Source organism: Antrostomus carolinensis, unplaced genomic scaffold (assembly GCF_000700745.2).
Source record: "Antrostomus carolinensis isolate BGI_N321 unplaced genomic scaffold, ASM70074v2 scaffold21591, whole genome shotgun sequence".
Lineage (NCBI taxonomy): Eukaryota > Metazoa > Chordata > Aves > Caprimulgiformes > Caprimulgidae > Antrostomus > Antrostomus carolinensis.
Window position 1 is genome coordinate 26,595 of NW_010293778.1, and position 17,860 is coordinate 44,454.

The 17,860-nt window shown below is 40.5% G+C and overlaps 1 protein-coding gene across 1 annotated transcript in view; it reads right to left on the reverse strand.

Annotated features, from left to right (window-relative positions):
- Positions 1–279: 279 nt before the first annotated feature.
- Positions 280–17,860, reverse strand: part of DUSP29 (dual specificity phosphatase 29) — a 24,449-nt gene continuing 6,868 nt past the window's right edge. Inside the window, exons 2-4 of the mRNA XM_010177430.1 lie at positions 15,845–16,058; positions 5,878–6,098; positions 280–574 (exon numbers count right to left, since the gene is read on the reverse strand). Of these exons, the coding sequence (XP_010175732.1) occupies positions 330–574; positions 5,878–6,098; positions 15,845–16,029 (651 nt within the window). The 5' untranslated portion in view covers positions 16,030–16,058 and the 3' untranslated portion in view covers positions 280–329. The remainder of the gene's footprint in view (positions 575–5,877; positions 6,099–15,844; positions 16,059–17,860) is intronic.

The window sequence follows — 17,860 nt, forward strand, 5'->3', positions numbered from 1 at the left end:
GCTTGGGTTAGGATCATGATTTTGGGGGTGCTCAGCTAGAAGAGGGTTTTCTTTTAAGTTGTACCTCCTTTTGTGCTGTAGAAGCTTTTTTACAGAGGGTAACATTTATTTGTTGATGTCACAAAGAATTCTGCTAAGGCTGGAACATTCTAAGAAGATGGGGTTTAAATTTGGCTTCCCTTCTTTCTTATCTTGACAGCATTTGAAATGACTTTGTTTTTCCTTCCAAATAACAAATGATCCTTGTGACTGTGTAATTAACTACACCTTCCCCTACCCTCCTTTTATGGAGTTTCTTTTCCAGTAGCACAACCCTGCGAGGAACAATGCTAGATCGTGGTGCTGTTCTCATCCTCAGATGGTAGGCTGTTTTTGGTGTTCCTCCTTTGCAGTGCCAACGCTATGTCCAGTTCTCTCAGCTGCTTCAAGAAGCCCCGGTTTGGCAAGATGCATCGGTGTCTTGATACTTGCTCAATGGCATCCACCACTGTCATGTTCTTGTAAATCATCAGGTAAGCCAAGACCAATGTGGCTGACCGGCTGCGGCCCATAGCACAGTGAACCAGAACCTTGTCTGTGGAAACAAAGAGAGGTGATGCAAAGATGACAGTGGGTAATTTATTTTTTTGACAGTGAAGGCTTCTGTAGTGCTCCTGCTCTGTTTGGTGGTTTGACTTCCCATACCAGCATTTTTGTAAAGCCCATCTTTTTACAGGTGGGGAAGCAGGGCTGTCAGTCTTACTGTAGTAGCTGAACAGCATCTACACATGAGATAACCTGATTAATCCTAAACCAGGTATCTTTGAATTTATTTGTGAACAAAGGTTGCAGAGAAGACCTGGAGGCTGCAGCCTTGCATTAAGTAACATAACAAACCCGGCTGCAGACTAATCTTGCATGCCTCAGAAGCAGCGTGCATGTAATTCTGTGTTTGGGCATAACGACCAAAGCACAAGGGTGTGGGAGGGTTTGATATGCTATCTAACCATCCTTCCATGAGGATAAATGAGATGCACGGAAGTGCTTTTCTCAGTTCTACCAGCTAGAACACAAAAGCTAACCAAATTTGATTATTTTTTGTTGTTCTGACAATAATGTCCTTCAAGATCTAGACTGCATTATTTCATGCCCAGAGACTTCATTTGTAAGCTAACAAGGCTTTTTCTGAGGCTCAGTAATACTTTCGAGAGCAGAGGATAAGAAGGGCTGTAAAGTTAATAGGCATATAACCAGGAAGACGGAAAGAAATCACCTCTTAAACTGTAGAAAAGCTTCTTCAGAAATCTCTGGCTAGTCATCCTTACCCTAGCATTTTGAATGAAAGTAACATTTCCTCACCAGCACCACCACCCCTCTGTTATATATGATCATCTCCTTGCACTGGTGGCCTGTCACTTACACTGTGAATGCAGAGTCTCTGCTAATAGTTTTCATCTCTGAATAGAAGTGCCTCCAGATTGAGCTTTGTGGCATTGCTTGGTTTAACTTTGAACTTCCAGAGTCAGAAAGTCCTTGGCTTCAGGTGCTAGCAAAGATATAAGCCAAAGTGGAACCTTCCCCATTTGCCATGTCTGGGGCATGTGGAGGAACAATAAGTGGGTTTGGATCTGATTGACAAATTTTGGAACACTTCAAAAGATTTCCAAAAATCATTCAAAGCCCTTGAAGGGGTCTCAAAGGGTTGAACTGCTGAAGGAAGTAGATTTGGAGCACTCTTTGCAAACTGCTGCTAAACTGAATTGCCACAGGGGGGGAAAAAGCAAAAACAGAAAACCAACCTATCAGGGCCAATAATAGTTTATCTGTTAGCCATGCCTAGTGAGAAGTGTTGGGTGCAAAGCCTTGACTCCTACCGATTAACTCCTTTGCTTCCAGGCACAAGAGGATGTCTTGGCACAAGTAGCATTGCTGTGTAATGGATGCATCAAGAACTGACAACACTAGAGGATTAATGGCCACAGTCTGCATCCTAATCCCAGCAGATAAGTCTTAGAGGCATCTTGGCAAAATTCCAGTCTCTCTGATAACTAAAACTGCTTCTTCCTCTCCTGAAAAATTATAATATTTTATGTTGTTACTCCAAATATTGGAAATGGATGAAAACTCTCATTTGTTCAGGCCTTCATGCTTCTCTTCAGAGCTTCCCAGCATGTAAACGGGTTGCTGTTGAGGTGACAAAATACATGATAAGACAAGGAAGGCTTTGCTTTGTATGGGTGGCAAATGCAGGGGATCTAGGAGGAAATGTAGTTTTATATTGTGTTAACAAAAGCAAAAAATGGTCATATAGTTTTCTGAAATGCCTTCTAGTTGTATGAAAATGAAGTCTATTTTTTCCTGTATGTGAATATTCAAGATCTGACTACCTGTTGCAGCAAAACGCAGGGCCATATCCCTTCTGTACTATTTTGTAGTAAGGACCAATCTGAACCCTCTTTACTCAAAAGGGAGTCCTCTCTTGCAGTCTATGACTCTGATAGCTTATATCCTTCAAGTTGTGGCTGAATATAAAATATCAGTGCACCGAGCCAGAGATCTGCTGAGTGGTGACAGGTCACTGAACTATTTTGGTCACTTGACTTAGGCTTGTGTTTCTTGAAAATCTGTCTCTAGGTAGCACTCCCTTTCCAGAGTCAAATGGGGTGATGAATTGAGGTGTCTTTGGTTAAATGCCTTGGGTCTTTGTATCTGTCTCATGTTTCTTCTCATGTTGCTTTTATCATCAGTCTTTAGTGTATTTTTTTCCTATGGTCTTCACATGAAAAGAAAATGCTATTCCCCTCTGCTTTACATTCTGAGGAACTAGGACACCAAAGGAATGAGTACTAAATCTGTAACATAGAAGGGAACTCAAAAATCTCTTAAAATAATGTCTTCCTTTCAGGCTAATCAGGCCTCACTGGTATAAATTTTGAGCTGTCCTATGGTCTGAATTGCATGTTTTGGGAAATCCTTATGCACAGCTGAATGATAGCAGGCATAATTGTGAACAGTTCAGGTTTGCCTCTAAAACTTAATTCTTATAACTGAGCTACTTTCACTGTTCTTAAGTCCATGCTTAAAGTCTGCAAATACTGTTCTCATCAGGGCGTTACTTCACCATCACAAAGATTTTGAAGGTTAAGTCAGAATTACTTCATTACGACTGTGTTTTGACAGTATCCAAATTGCCAAGCCGTCTGGCCTGTTGCAGAAAGAGAGATGCTTCTTCATCTGCCAAATGACTGTTTCAACAACTATTGAGCAGCTTCCCAGCAAAAAGCACTGTATGAGGACATCTATTCAATGAATTTGATCACTTGACTGGCTGAAGGTCACACCCCAAACAGTGTGATAGAGCCAAAGCAAATGAATTAATACATACATTCTGGTCACAGAAGTCTAAACTTCTTTTATTTTTCCCCTTTTCCCTGTCTTTGCTTTTGTTTGATTCTACTGCAAAGTAGCAAATGAGTGTAATGGTGTTGCTGATCAGAAGTATTTAGCACCCTATGCTGAAGTTCAGTGTTATTACCACTGGAGGAGATGGGTACTTACTATAAAATCCTGTTTAGGAATCTGGATGTTCTTTTTCCGTCAGGAAGATGCATGCAAATAGTCTTCATTAGGCATTTGAAATACATAGCACCTTTCTACACTAGATATGTATTCACAAATATGCATTTATGTTGTTGGAGGAGAGCACTAGTTACTTGCCTCCAGTCTTTTTTCCTGTAAGTGTGAGAGACATAAGTCTACTCTTTAGTCTGGGTTCTGGAGTTCTCTTGTTCTGTAAAAGTGTACTGGAAAGCTGTTGTCATGCATTTAATCTCAAGTCTTCCTGGGCCATGCATATGTGCCTTTATGCCCAAATTTGGCTGGGATAGGAGGTGTACATTTAGTGTACTTTTCCCTCATGAGAAAGTTAAGAGCTTACTCTTTTTCTTCACGAGTGTTGCAGTAATTCATTATTTTGTTGGTCTCCCATCAGAAAAGATCCTGCCTATCTTGTTTAAAACTCATGTGAATGTGGCAGGCAGTGCACAGCTACAGAAATGATTGCAGTTGGTAGTATTTACTTAAGTGCAGATTTTTTTTTTTGTTTTATAGAAGTTCATCCAGTCATTTGGTCTTGTGTTTCAGTGCTGGACTGGTGCTTGATACTGTCTCAGAACTTTCTGGTCTTTGATGTGGTCTTGAAACGAAGAGGTTGATACTCCTCCCTCCTCCCATCCTTCCCTGCCTCAATATTTATTGGGATACAAGGTTTTTTTTTTCTTAGCCTTTGCTGCTTCCCTTGTGCTTGTTTCTTTACCTCTGTGCAGCAGATAAAGGTGTTACAGGAATAGGAGGGTGGTGGGAGTGAGGAAAGCTGCATTTCTTATTTCAACTACTCCAGTCTGATACTGACCTCTGCCCTCCAGCCATGGCTAGGCACAGATGTGTGTTAGTTATCCGCTCCTTCCCAAAGGCAGTGCTTCAGACATACTTTTTTGAAATGCTGGGTACTTTTCTTCATAAGCAAGTAAGGTCCTGAAGCAGTTTCTCCTGCTATTAGGACTTTGATTGTGAAAACTGAACTTCTTTCAAGACTTTCTCCTGAACAAGGGAAGGGACTGTTGCTGTAGACTGTACTTGCTGAAAAGGTAAAATTGTGAAGACCTGGCTGGCTTTTGGGAGCAAGCCGGGTAGTAGCTCACTATAGCTGTGCTAAAGAGCCAAGAACAGAAGCTGACATGAGGCTAGAAACTTGATATGTGACCATCTGATATTAAGGTCTTTGTAGGTCAGCAAGAAATTCTTTAGTTTCTCAGCTAGTTTCTGGTAAAATATCCTGTAGAGATTTAAAAAAAAATAAAAAAGCATGTTGGGGGAAGGAGTGGGAGTAATATTGAAAGCCAGTGTGAGGCCCAGGCTGTAGCACTTCACATCAGTGTAAAGCTTTCTGACGGAACAACTGCTGGAGGTCAGCACATAATGAACTGTAGTAATTAAGCTGAGAAATTACAAAGGCTTTAATGAAATGTTTCTACATCTCTGCTGTCAGATTTGTTTTGGTCCCCTGCCACTTGGGAAGATGTCAGAGATATGTTATAGCTTGGGGTAGATCTGATGGCCAGGTAGGAAGGTGTTTTTTATATTTGTACAGTGAATCTAATGCTGCAGATTGTGAAGCTGAGGAGTGACAGCCTGGAATCTCTGCAGAGCACTCATGTTCCACTCCCACCACTATGTAACCATTCATTAAACCTTCCTTAATAGGGACTAGTTTGAGGAAAAGACAGCTAATTCATGGAACCTATGCAATATCTGATTGTCTCTGATGTGTTTATGAAGGACTCAAAACAACAGCAAAAAAACCTCTATCAGACAGGAGACCTTAATGCAAGCTGTGATGTGGACTTTTATCAAAGTGCTTGGTAAGGGGCTCTTGGACTGGTACTAGCTCTGCAGTGAAAAAGGTCCTAGTTATGTCACTACTGCCTCTGAAACTAGTTCCCTGCTAGTTTTATATTTTATATAAATAATATAAACTAATTAATATAAATTAATATAATATAATATAATATAAACTAGTTTTATATTCTCTCATAAACTGTATTAGACTTGTTTCACTGTCACAAGGTTGAATGCTGTGGAACCATGCTTATAATCAGATGGAGTAAATACTATACTGTTTTTAACCATTTGCAGCACCCTCCTTACTTCTTTCATCCTGAAGCGCATTATCAATGAATATATAAATTAATATAATATAATATAAACTAGTTTTATATTCTCTCATAAACTGTATTAGACTTGTTTCACTGCCACAAGGTTGAATGCTGTGGAACCATGCTTATAATCAGATGGAGTAAATACTATACTGTTTTTAACCATTTGCAGCACCCTCCTTACTTCTTTCATCCTGAAGCGCATTATCAATGAATTCAGAAGCTGAATAAAAGAACTGGCTGAGCTTGAAAGTGGGGAGATCATCTGCTTCCACTCCATGGTACTCCACAGTCATGTCGTGATAATATTCTGGTCCTGTGTCCACGTTCCGCTGACCATGGGCTGCATTGAGGATGTGGGTGAAGCCTGCCTTTTCAAGGCTGTAGCGATCTAATGCAGTTTTCCTGTTAAAACAAGAGCTGTCATGTAAGTGAAGAAGCTTCTTACCCAGCAAGCCAGGAAAAGAAAAAAAAAATCTCAGATTTGTTATGTTCTAAAGGTTAATGAAACTGATAATGCTTCAAAAATGCATCATTTACCATTGTAAAGATCATAAGATACTGTCGTTCAGAGTGAATGATCCTCCTGGAGCTCATAACTATCTCTCCCAGGTCCTTAGAGCATCTTAAAAATAAATTTATTTTCCTGGCACCTTTGTAATGTAGGCAATACTGGCTTCTATTCATCTTGTACAAGAAGAAAGTTGAGATACAGAAAGAGATAAAATGAATTATTTAAAGTCATAAAAGGAAATCAGTGACAGAACTTGAAATAGGACCAATGAATGCTGGTTTCCTCTTCTGTCCCATCAATTGATACTGCAGAAGTAATAAAAGAGTCAGTGGTATGTGAGTACTAAGATCATCTGGAATTCAAAAGAAGCTCTTCATCCCTAAAAGGAACTATGGAGTTTTTTCTCCATTTCTATTTTAAAAAATAAATATAATTTTAAAAGTCACCATTCTGTAGTCACAACTCCCTATCAAGTTTCCTTTTACTGTCGTGTTTGGCCTCAGTGAAAGCTGAAAGTCATATATTTAGCCCACTATTCTATTCTCTTCTTGCTTTCCTTGGACAACGGAAGTCAGAGAGGAGAGGAAATCCTAGATTTTTGTGTGCCAAATACCCACTCTAAGTGTTTGCCAGTAGCTTGAAATTCCTCAAAAAGTGCAGAGTTTGTGGACAGGCATGTAAAAACTTTTTTGTTCCATTACAGAAAGCTTTTAATTTTGGAAAGTTTTGTTCTGGAAAAACCGTCAAGTTTCATTAGTGCCTAGGAAGAGACTACTGAGCTTTTTACAAAAAAAATGCATAGGCTTTATTCTGTTAATATATTTTCACAGAACTACTGCTGCCATAAAGGAATTGGTGCATGATGTGAAACAGCTTTTTCCAACCAAAAGTACCTCTCTCCATGAATGTTTCCTGAACACTTCAGTGTGTAAATGCAGCTGCCGTCAGGGGACATTGTGGTGGCTACCTGTAGTGTTTCGTAATTATGGTGGTGATGGCTCAGAATGGCTTGAAGTTGACTCCACCTTCCCAGCCTCTGTCAAAGCCAAAATCCCCCTTTAAGCAGTCAAGAACCTAGTGATTAGAGCATTGAACTGCGATATGGATACTGAAGGTCGTACCTATGCTCTTTCTGATTTAAATTAAGCTCATGATAATTGGCTGTTCTGAGTAGACCTTTCTCCCTGTAGAAATTCCTTTCTGGTCAGCAATGATAGTGTCTTGACCCTACTGTCATTTTTGTTATGAAATAATGTCCTAAGGCCCCTATGTGATGATTTAAAAAACAAGTAACTCCAGTTAGTGAGGTGATACCTGCTTAAGCTTAGTAGACTCTGGAGGACAGAAGCACCAGCATCTTGCTGCTCACCTCAGGTCAAATAATGCTCACTCCTTCCCTTTGTATTCTTGTTGCAGTGATTGACCTAGGAAGATGTTTATTTTTCTCCCTCCTTTTAGAAAAATCATGCCTTGGGATTTTCTTCAGGTGGATGTGCTCTGTACACTTTTCCAGCAAAGGCCCTTCAGCTCTGGACTATAAGGATGGCCAGTACTTGAACAGATTAAATGTCCTGGCTGAAGAGTAAAGGTGCAGTGAACAACTACTTCTGTGCTTGACATGAACTACAGATTCTGTTTTGAAATTGTTGTTTTGCTTTGCCTCCCTGATGCTGGGATAGAGAAAATACATTATCTGTTCACCAGACTTGACCCAAAGCATGTATCCAACAAACCATGAAAGACTGCTGGTTTCAGGTCAGAAATCTGTGCTCAACAAGAACCCCTGCAAGTGGAGACCTACATGCTGAATAGCAAGTAAGACTGCAATGTAGTTAGGGTCAGTGGAAAAACGAAGTTTTTGGTGGACTGTAGATACTACCAAACTTTGGTTTCTGCAAGCACTGCTCAGACTAATAAATAGCATTTGAATTAAATGATTAGGTTGTTCTGAGCAAGGACAGTGTCAAACAATAGGTCACATTAACATTTGATGCTTGTATTCATCTGAAATGCAATTTTCCTGTTTCCTTGATTAGGTTCTCAGGAGATTGTCTTTGATACAGTGGATGCATCTAATGCATTTGTTTGACAGTCGTGCTTACGGTCTTGTTCTGTGTCTTAGGATCTCATTTTTAAGTGTTCAATGGCCCAAGTATTTCAATAGGTATTTGGGAAGAAGGGAGACTGTCACTAACTGCATAAGCAGTCTGCTCAGTCTGGCAAAGCTCCTGGGAACTTTCCTCTCCACCTCCCAGTCTTGCCTGTAGCTGCATACAGTCAGTTTGGGGCCTGGTATGGAATTAATCCTCCTCCTTTTTATTCAATCAGTTAAAGGCAAGGCAGTTAGGTGTTCATTTTGCATCACAATTTGCATTAGCATTGTCTGGCCCTTGCCTTATCAGAGTTTGTGAATATGCACATTGTTACTCTGTTAGCTTGCTCTGTTTCCTGTGGCTTGGGCTTGAAAGGGAATGAGAAGCAGCAGTGGATCAACCTTGAATGCTGTTGCAAAAACCCATCATAAGTGCTCAGATGTAACTAAGTAGTCTTCTGTGAAATATCTTCTTAAAGTGAGTTATAAATGTACCAAGGAAATACTTAGACGGTTATCTACTCTGCTGTTTTTGCCACTGAAGAATTTGTACTGTTTTCCTCAGCACTTGAAATAGGCTGATTTTAAAATGTTACCTGCTTTTTAATTACACTTGATATATATACTAATTCAGCAATATCCTGTTGGACTGAATGTAACCTTGCTCAGTTTAATCTTTGTCTTTATAATATGGATGCACATTTTCCTTTTTTTTTTTTCTACTGATGTTGCTAATCTAGAAAGCATCCAGAAAATGAATGCTCAGTGTTGAGCACTCAAATCTGTTAGGATCTCCACATTTTCACTGGAGTAGATACTCAAACTGTGCTGTAGGTGTTGTTGAACCTCTTAGTTGGTCCAAGACGTAAGGCATTTACCATGGCTAAGTGGAACATGGTCAGTGTAGCTCCTGTGGGTATGTGGCTTGTGCATCTGCAGGCTGAGCTATTGCATGTAATCTGTAAAGAGGATGTCAAGTACCTTTCTTCCAGCAGATAACCTGGACAGTAAGTTTTTGCTAAGGTTTCTAATACATAGTTTTGTGTAGAGATCTGAGGAAACAGTTATTGTGCAATACAAAATAGGGTTCAGTGGACTGTAAGAGATGCCTGCCTTGGGCTTTAGATTCTGCATCTTTTCAAGAAGGCTGAAGTGACACTTTTTCAAGAGCATGAGTGCTTGGCTTCAAACTTGATATGGAGATTAGGAAGTACTTATGCTCTTTGTCCTTTCTCTCCATCTCCCAGACTTGCACTTGATAATTATGTTTTTATAAAAGATCTCTCTACTGTTCTTTCAAAAATTTTCCTTGGTAGTTTTGTTTTTTTTTTTTTCTTGTAAAACCTTTCCCCAACAGGTAGGCAGACAGCCCAGTTGAACTACCACTTGTCATGCTGACCCAGGTTTGTCTGCTTTTTCACTCCCATCAACTGTCTTTCTACCTTGCCCACAGATGATAAAACCTATTGGGTGGGAATGACCTGTGCTGAGACTATAATATAGGCAGTTAAATTTGAGATTATGCTGGATTTTCAGCATGTTGATTGCCCGTTAACAGAGAGCAAGCAACAGGCTATTAAGCCCTCATATAGGGCGACCCATATCCTTGTAAATTGAAATGTTCCTGTGCCCCTTGACATGTTTGCTTGGACTGGCTTTAGCCATCAGAGAAGTCTGGCTTTGTGTGAAGGACTGGCTTGCTTTCCAGCCCCAGCTGAATCCGTAGTGTAGGTTCCATTGTGAAAGCATCCCTCATTGTCTGTTTACTTTAATCGGAGACTAACTTTTTTTGTATTTCATCATGCATGATACTCCTGGTTATGTCCCAAGGGGGAATGCTTTGGGTCTTCCTTGCAGTTTTTACCATGCCTTGAGTTATCAGTATTTTGGATGAAAGGAAGGAATAAATCAAGCATAAATATCTGCAAATATACAGTTGGTTGGGGTGGCTAATAGCATAGGATCATTCAGGGTTTCCATGAATCATATACCTTATTGGAGGATTTATAACTCTAATAAATTCACTTTCATCTAGAAACGGCACAGATTTTTTCCCTTGACAGTTGGCTCACTACCAGAGTTTAATAGTCAAGCTACCGATGTTCGTCTTTTTCTCTCTTTGGGTGCTACTGTTTCCTAATAAATTGCAATTAATATTCTCATTTTTGCAATTATGCTTGAATTTTAAATAGCTATTGAAAAAAAAAGAATTTGCTACAAATACTAGTGTAGGTGAAGCCATAAGCATTTGACTACTCTTGCAATTATTTTCATTTTGTATATCTCCACTATCTGTGCTATTAGCACTTGATTTCCTTTTACATCATGCAACTGTGGTCTCCAGTGCCTGCCTTGAATGTGTTCCTGTACAGAGAAAGTGAAGTGTGACACTGGGAGATAATGGTGAAAATTTCAGTATAATTCAGTTTAGTAAGAGATGATCTGGGCAGATTGGTCCCATGTAAAAACTCATTAGCTCTTCAATTCAGAGCACATAAACATATGCTAAAAGTTAAGCATACCCAGAAGTCCTTCTCTCTATAGCAAAGCATATGAAGGAAAAGCTCAGTGCTTTGCTGAATCAGACCCGGCATTTACTGTAGGACAGATGGACTCATAAACATGTTTTTAAAGTTCAGAGGCAAGGGGGAGTACTTTGATATGGGAATGCCACCTAAATGGTGAAAATTGGAGATAAAATCACTTCCACATAGGGATAGATTGATAATAACAGACTATCACCAATGGGGGAGAACTGACCTAAACAAAAATGTCATCTATTTTCAGATGGTTCCCAAAAGACTATTTACATCTCTTGGATTGTGCAAGGGCAAGTAAAGGGCTTGTCCAAGAGTATAACTGTGCCTGCTGTCAGTTTTAAAGCTGAGATTCATAGGATTAAAAGTGCTGTAGCAAACTCTGCTGCCTTCTGGAAGCAACAATGTAAGTAGTTAAAACATGAAAGAAAATCCTTCTTTTCAAGTTGTCATCTCCAGTGTGGCAAATCCCTTCTCTCTCTTTTCAAAAATACTGTCATAACAAGCTTTAGTCCCAGCCGCTTTCATCAGGAAGATGCCCAAACCAATGGAATTGGAAGAGAGGGAAAAACAACTTGCAGGCACTGCAGCCTGCACCTCCACATCAAGTATTAATTATAGTAAAAGCAGCTAACAAAGGGAAGAGAAGGCAGCTCATGATGAAAACCCAAGTGCACCCAAAGGAAGGCAAGTAATCCTCTGACACGCCTTGGTAGGGTCTGGGCAGAACAGCTCCCTCCACAGGTAAGTCAGCACCTTATAGCTGGTGGTGGTCAATCAGATGACTGGTATGCTTATAAGCTCTAAGTAGAGCCAAGTCTCTTAAGCTTCATGTGAAGGGTGAGCAATACAATACTGTTTCAGTATAGACTGTTAAAGCCATAATTGATGTGACCCAGAATGACAAAGCAGAAGGAAATCTAAGGCAACATGTTACTAGAAGAGGAATCCTCTCTCTCAAACTTTTCCATTTTCTTAAATGCTGAAGGAAAGTTTGATGCAGGATGATAATTTACCAGATGGTCAGTGTCAAAAAAAAGCTTCTTGAATATAGGCAATACTGACACTTTCTTAAGAAAATCTGTCAGCTCTCCCTTCTGAAGAGAGATGTTGAGAATTTCCAATAATACTGACCCAATTTCCATTGGTAACTCCAGCACTGAGGGAATCTAGATATAGTGTAGCATTGTATCCCCTTTTCCTTCTGAGGTGTTGCTCCATTTCTGTGGATACCTCCTGTTCAGTGTGAACTAGAAGAATTTTTGGGTACCACTGAAAATACTAAACAAGATCTTCATATAATATGTGGTAGAAAAAGGTTTAGTTTATTTTCCTCTTTTTTTTCTTTTTTCTTTTTTTTTTTTTGTAAGTGATAGAACCTAGACACAGGAAATACCTCTCTGCTTTCTATACAGCAAAGGCATCAAACATGATATGGTCAGTCAGTTTCTTAGAAATCACCTGTAGACAGAGATGATGATGTGTGGGGAAGTGTTACTTGTCTTGGAAACCATTGCTGCTTTGAGAGGTTTATGGTCCAGTGTCTGATTTATGGTCCAGATCTGATTTTCTGGATTGTTTGATGAAGGTTAAAATTGGCAGATTCTTTTACTAACAGAGTTGAAATTATGTCCTCAAGAGTGTTGTTATAATCTAAATCTGCATACACTCCTATTTTTGTATGATTAATACTGGTGTAGATCCTAGGAGTTCATAATGCTAAACAGTGGGAGGTAACTATTTGCTACCCTGAGTGAGTCCCATCTGTTTTCTTCTAGATCAGTATAAATTGTTGTTCTACTTGGTCACTTGGAAAAAGCTTTACTCTATTGTTTTTCTGAAGAAAAGGAAGAGGAGAGAATGAGTTTGAGTTAGGCATATATTTAAAGTTAAGTTATATATTTTAATTATCATACACTCCAATCTGTAGGTTTGAGTTATTCGTGTCTTGTTAAACCATACTTGTGTTAGTTGTGAAGACCATAAGCCCTGGGGCTCTTCTGGGACAAACACAGACCATAGCTTTCTTGAAGTGCAAGCTCAGTGCATTTCCAGAAAAAGATTTTTCATATTTAAGCTGTAAGGACTTAGATTCCAGAAGACTTATTTTCCTCTGGGAGTAGTTTGAGAACACAAAGACCTGAAATTGTGATCAGGCCTTAAATCATAAAGAGAGCTAGAAGATGGCTGAGAGGGAACCAAAATCTTGGGAGGCCTTTGTCTTCAGCTAAAATATTTGAAATTCAGAAATGTGGAACCGTTAACATCACCTGAGGTAATAATGCAATCACTGAAGAGCTGCAAGAAGAAACCAGAAGCTGCATAACTGGCAGAGGTTTTCCATGTGATTGTGGTGAACCAAGCAGGCTTGAGCTCAGCCAGTAAAGCTGCTCATGTAAGTGTCCTGGTGACCAGTGAAAGAAAGGAGCAAGACAAAGCTGCTTTCCACCCCTTCAGAAAGCTTCTGGATGCGAGGATACATGCAGGCACTAATCCTGGTAGCAGATGAATCACGATCTTGGCAAAGCATGTTTTATTCCTATCACTGGGCTGTCTCTTACAAGTTCCAGTGTCTGGTCTTTAAAAGTCCTTGGAACTTGCTGGAGGAAAATTTCAATTGGAGCTGAACACAGCATGTTATATTTTGAGGCTTTGATTATTCTGGGCCTGACAGGCTCATGGAGATTTCATTGCCTCTGGGCAACATCTGCAGTGAAGCCTTGTAACAAAAGGATTGAGTGGCCTCACAGGGCTCCTTGATAGCCTGTATTGCATTAGAAGGAAGATGTGGTTATGTAGTCAGGGTAATTAATTAGCATTTCCATAAGCAGTCACAAGTCCTGTTAACCTTGTAAATGCAAGAGGCAGGAATGAAGCACAGATGTGAAGGCTCTGAAGATAAACTCTGCATGTGTGTGTTCACTTGATTTTGTTGATGAGCTCCACTAAATTCTTTCAAGATCAACCTTAATTTAGCGTGCCTAAGGATGCAAATACACCCAACATCTGTTCATGTCTCCATGGCAGCTCTTTGGCGACCACTGCTACAGCAGGATCTTAAAATAAAACAATACAAAAACCCTGCCACACTGAAGGGGGAAGCTGTTGGTCAGAAGTAAGATGTGGAGCTGGTTGAGGAAAAATAGAGAGAGCTCTGGACTTTGCCTACTTCTAATAAAATTCTAGTTCTGGTAATGAAAGCTGCATCTTGCCTGCAGACCCAGTTCTCATCTCAGATTTTCTACTAATAGATGTCAAGTTTGCCCTTATTCAGCTGACAATAGTCATTCTCTTGCAGGAAGCCTCATTTTTTTGATGAAGTTTTACTTCTGTTCACCCCCTACCTGCTTCCCACTTCTTTTTCTTTCTCCATTAGCTTTCTCATTCTTTAGTCCTGGTCATGTGTGGCACTTGTTTCCCCCAGAAGCACCATTGTATTGTATTCAGAGTCATGCCTCCCAGCATTTATTAAACACAAGGTGTAACAAGCCACTGCTACAGGAACAGTTACATGAGTGAGTGACTGGTGGCCTGGGCTTAGACACTGACTGTCCAAAGACCTGTTGTCTCATTAGATCCCTTTGCTCAGAGGGCAGAGCTGTAGCTTCATCACATTATTGTGATGAAATTATTGTAACGGCTTCATTCAAAATAATTCTGCTGGTGATTTTGAACAAGGAAGTAGGAAATAAATGCCAGAAGAGGCTGTTCTTTACACTGAATCTTGAGTTAGAAATATCTAACAAGAGGGGCAGAGTAGCATGGGGAGAGCAGAACTCAACCCCTTTTTCCTTTGTTCCCGAGTCATTTGGCCAGTGTCTTCCCATGGCTTGCTGGGGAGTTTTTTAAAGTTTTTTTTTATTATTATTTTTTCTGTCTGTAAAAGTGGAAGCCTCAGCTTGGTTAAAGCCCAAAACTCTTGTGTCTTTCTTTTGCCTCTGGCACCACAGACGTAATTGGTCCATGATATTAGGAGTCTTGTAACTTTCAAGGCTGTATGTCTTTCCTTTTTTATAAGCTGGCAACAGATGAATTTTAGGACCTTTAAAAAAAATTATTGAGAACTTTGGAGCCAGTGGGGCTCTTGCTTGTGCCTTACAGTGATGATGTAAAAGAAATGTCATGTTAACACAGGATGTAGAGGAAAGTGGGAAGTGGACCAATAACACCTAAGGGGTAAGAAAAGCTCTCTTGCTCTGCTCAGGGTTTGGGTTGGGGGATTTTTTGATGGCATGTCTCCCTGCTGCAGCAGTTATCTTTGCTTGTCAGGTTAGGCTGTTTCTAGCTTAGTCCTGTGCTCAGCAGGGGTGGGTTTGGTTTTTTTCCAAATTCCACTTGGTCTGATCAGTGAGACACATCTCTGCAGCTTTGCCTTCCACAAGGTTCTGTTTATTTTAGTCTCTTGAGTAATTTGAAAATGCAGAGTACTCCAGGTATACAAGCACAGCCTTGGAAATGCAGAAATACCACTGCAGGTTGAGCTATCTCTTCAGACACTTTTCAAGAATTACATTTTAGGCTTAAACTAACCTAAGACATTGTCCCATGCGTCTAGGTCATGCTCTTCTGTCAGTGTAACTTTGGCAGAACTTTCACTCAGAGATAAATGACAAATTACCCCTTGAAATGAGACATTTAAAAATAGATTGTGATTAGCTTCAACCTGCACAGCCTACAGTGGTGCCACAACTGCTCCTGTTACTCAGTCTTTAATGGTAGACCCCACCACACTTACCCAGCACTTTCCTGAAGCAGCTGCAACCAACACTGTGCCTGTATCTGTAAGGGCCATGGCAGGCTCCGATTGCTCTGTTGAACTCTGGCATCTGTCAGTAGCTCATCAAGTCACATTACTACTGCTAAATACTAATAAATGGATAGGAGGAGGAAAGAAACACCATGCTCTGGTGAGGTCTACTTGGTATAGCTTAGTCATCTCCTATGTGGAAGAGACGTACTATTGTACGCTTACTCATCTGCTATATAGAGGTACTACATATGTACTTACTCATCTCCGATGTAGAGGTTGGGCCAGACTTCATTGACGTGTGTGTACTTTGGGCATCCTTTCCAAAAGAGTCGCTCCAATTCAAATGCACCTGGGGTACAATAATCCTCATCAGGATCTACTTTGATTGCTGTGTATGCATTTTTCTTCCCAGCATTCAAAACTGATGGTGACATCTTGTCCATGGGGTAGCGTGCTCAGGATGTGCAAGAAACTGGAATGCAACCAAAACAGAATGTTAAGCACAAAGCAAGCAAGTTCTGCTCTGGCTATGGGACACTGGGAGCAGTACTGGCCAGGTGTGATGTGGCATGGTGTGAGATGGATGTACCTGCTCCGTGGCAGACACAGATTTGCACCTGGATTTCTGCCTCCGCTGAAATAGGTGAGGAGTACTTTATTAGTTGAGCTCACCAGCAATGGGAACAAAAAACAAAGGTTTGTCATCACTGAAGTTTTGTCTCCATTGCGAATTTGTTTCTTAGAAAATCCACTGGTAAGAATTTGGTAGGTCTAGCAGCCTTATCCAAGGGATCTAGAGGACCTTGGGGAACTGGATGGGGGAAATCCAAGATGTTTCTTTATCATTAATTGTGAATATCCTAAAAGCTTCTCCTTTATCTAATTTTCAGCAATTTAGGGAGATTAAATGTGTCCATTCAGGTGAATGCTGGGTGTACCCGTTCTGCTCTTTCAAGATCTTAATGCAGCCCTGCACACTGGACCTTGTAGGCTGTTTCCAGGAATTGGCATTTGCCTTTTTGCCACACCACTGACTGACTGACAAAATATCTTTTCAGCCAGGATGGGCTCAAGGACTTCCTTCTTTTCAGGTTCACTCTCTTTTTTTTTTTTTTTTTTTTTTTTTTTAACTCAGTGTCCTGGTTTTACTAGTGAAACCACCACACCTGGATGCATACATGCCAAGTGGGTAGGAAGAAGCACTGATGAACATACAGTATAAAAGAGAGCAATGTTATCCTGTAGCTAAAATCAGAGTATCATTAATTTTGCTAAAAACAACACCCTTTGCCTGGCCATGTTGTCAGAGCTGTGTCACTCTGAACAACAACCTTAATGTCCTGTGTGTTTGAGCTATCTGCTAGTACTGGATCCTTTGATGTCAGCTTTGCACATCTGTTGAAGCCCCAGATTCTCTCCTGCTTGCTGTGATTTCCTCCAGTGCTGTCCTGATTTAGACTTTCCCCTGTAGAGTTTGCTTCCCTCAGCTGTGGAGTCAACAGTTACAGCCCAGTTAGGTGGTCTCCCTCCTCTTCCCCAAGGCTATGCCTTACTTAGGAGCTGGTGAGTGGAGTTAAAGGCTAGAAACTAACTTGAGTCTCAATGCCACCCTCATCCATTCCTTTATGAAGACACTGCCTTAGGACACAGCAGGCAACTATATGTTTGCAAGAATATTCTTGTCTCTTGGACAGGTGAGTTTTTTGCATCTATGTTTAATTTTCCCCCACAGCTAAAATATCTCTGGTAAAAGTCTGCTGAAATAAGTGTAATACAGAAACCTTTGCACCAGCAGCAACTGCACCAGCCGCTGCCGGTGCGTGCGGTACAGCTGCGAGAGTCCAGTGCTCTGCTCCTTAGCTCAGGTGTGGCACTGCATTGTCCACCAGAGAAGTCAGCTGGTATTCCCATGCATACAGTGTTGGGTGTGTTTAGGTCAAGGGTTTTTCAGATTATTTTTTATTTTAATTTTTTGATTACTTGAAAGAAGTTTTGCAGGGAGAGAGCTAAGGTACAGTATTTCTGTGTATTCTCAGTAAAGAAGAAACAAGGGAGTGATTGGTGAGTGTTACAGGTGTACGTGAGAGCTCTTTCAGTCCAAATTAACAGCACTGGAAACTGCACACTACCAGGAAAATGCTCATGACATAGATCCAGGGGCAATGTTGGAAAAGTATTATGAGGGACATCAGTGTTGTAATGTCTCCCTTGGTTTTCTTCTGTGGATTTGCACGTTTCTGAAGGCAAAGCATGTTTTGTTCTGCAAGTTGTCAG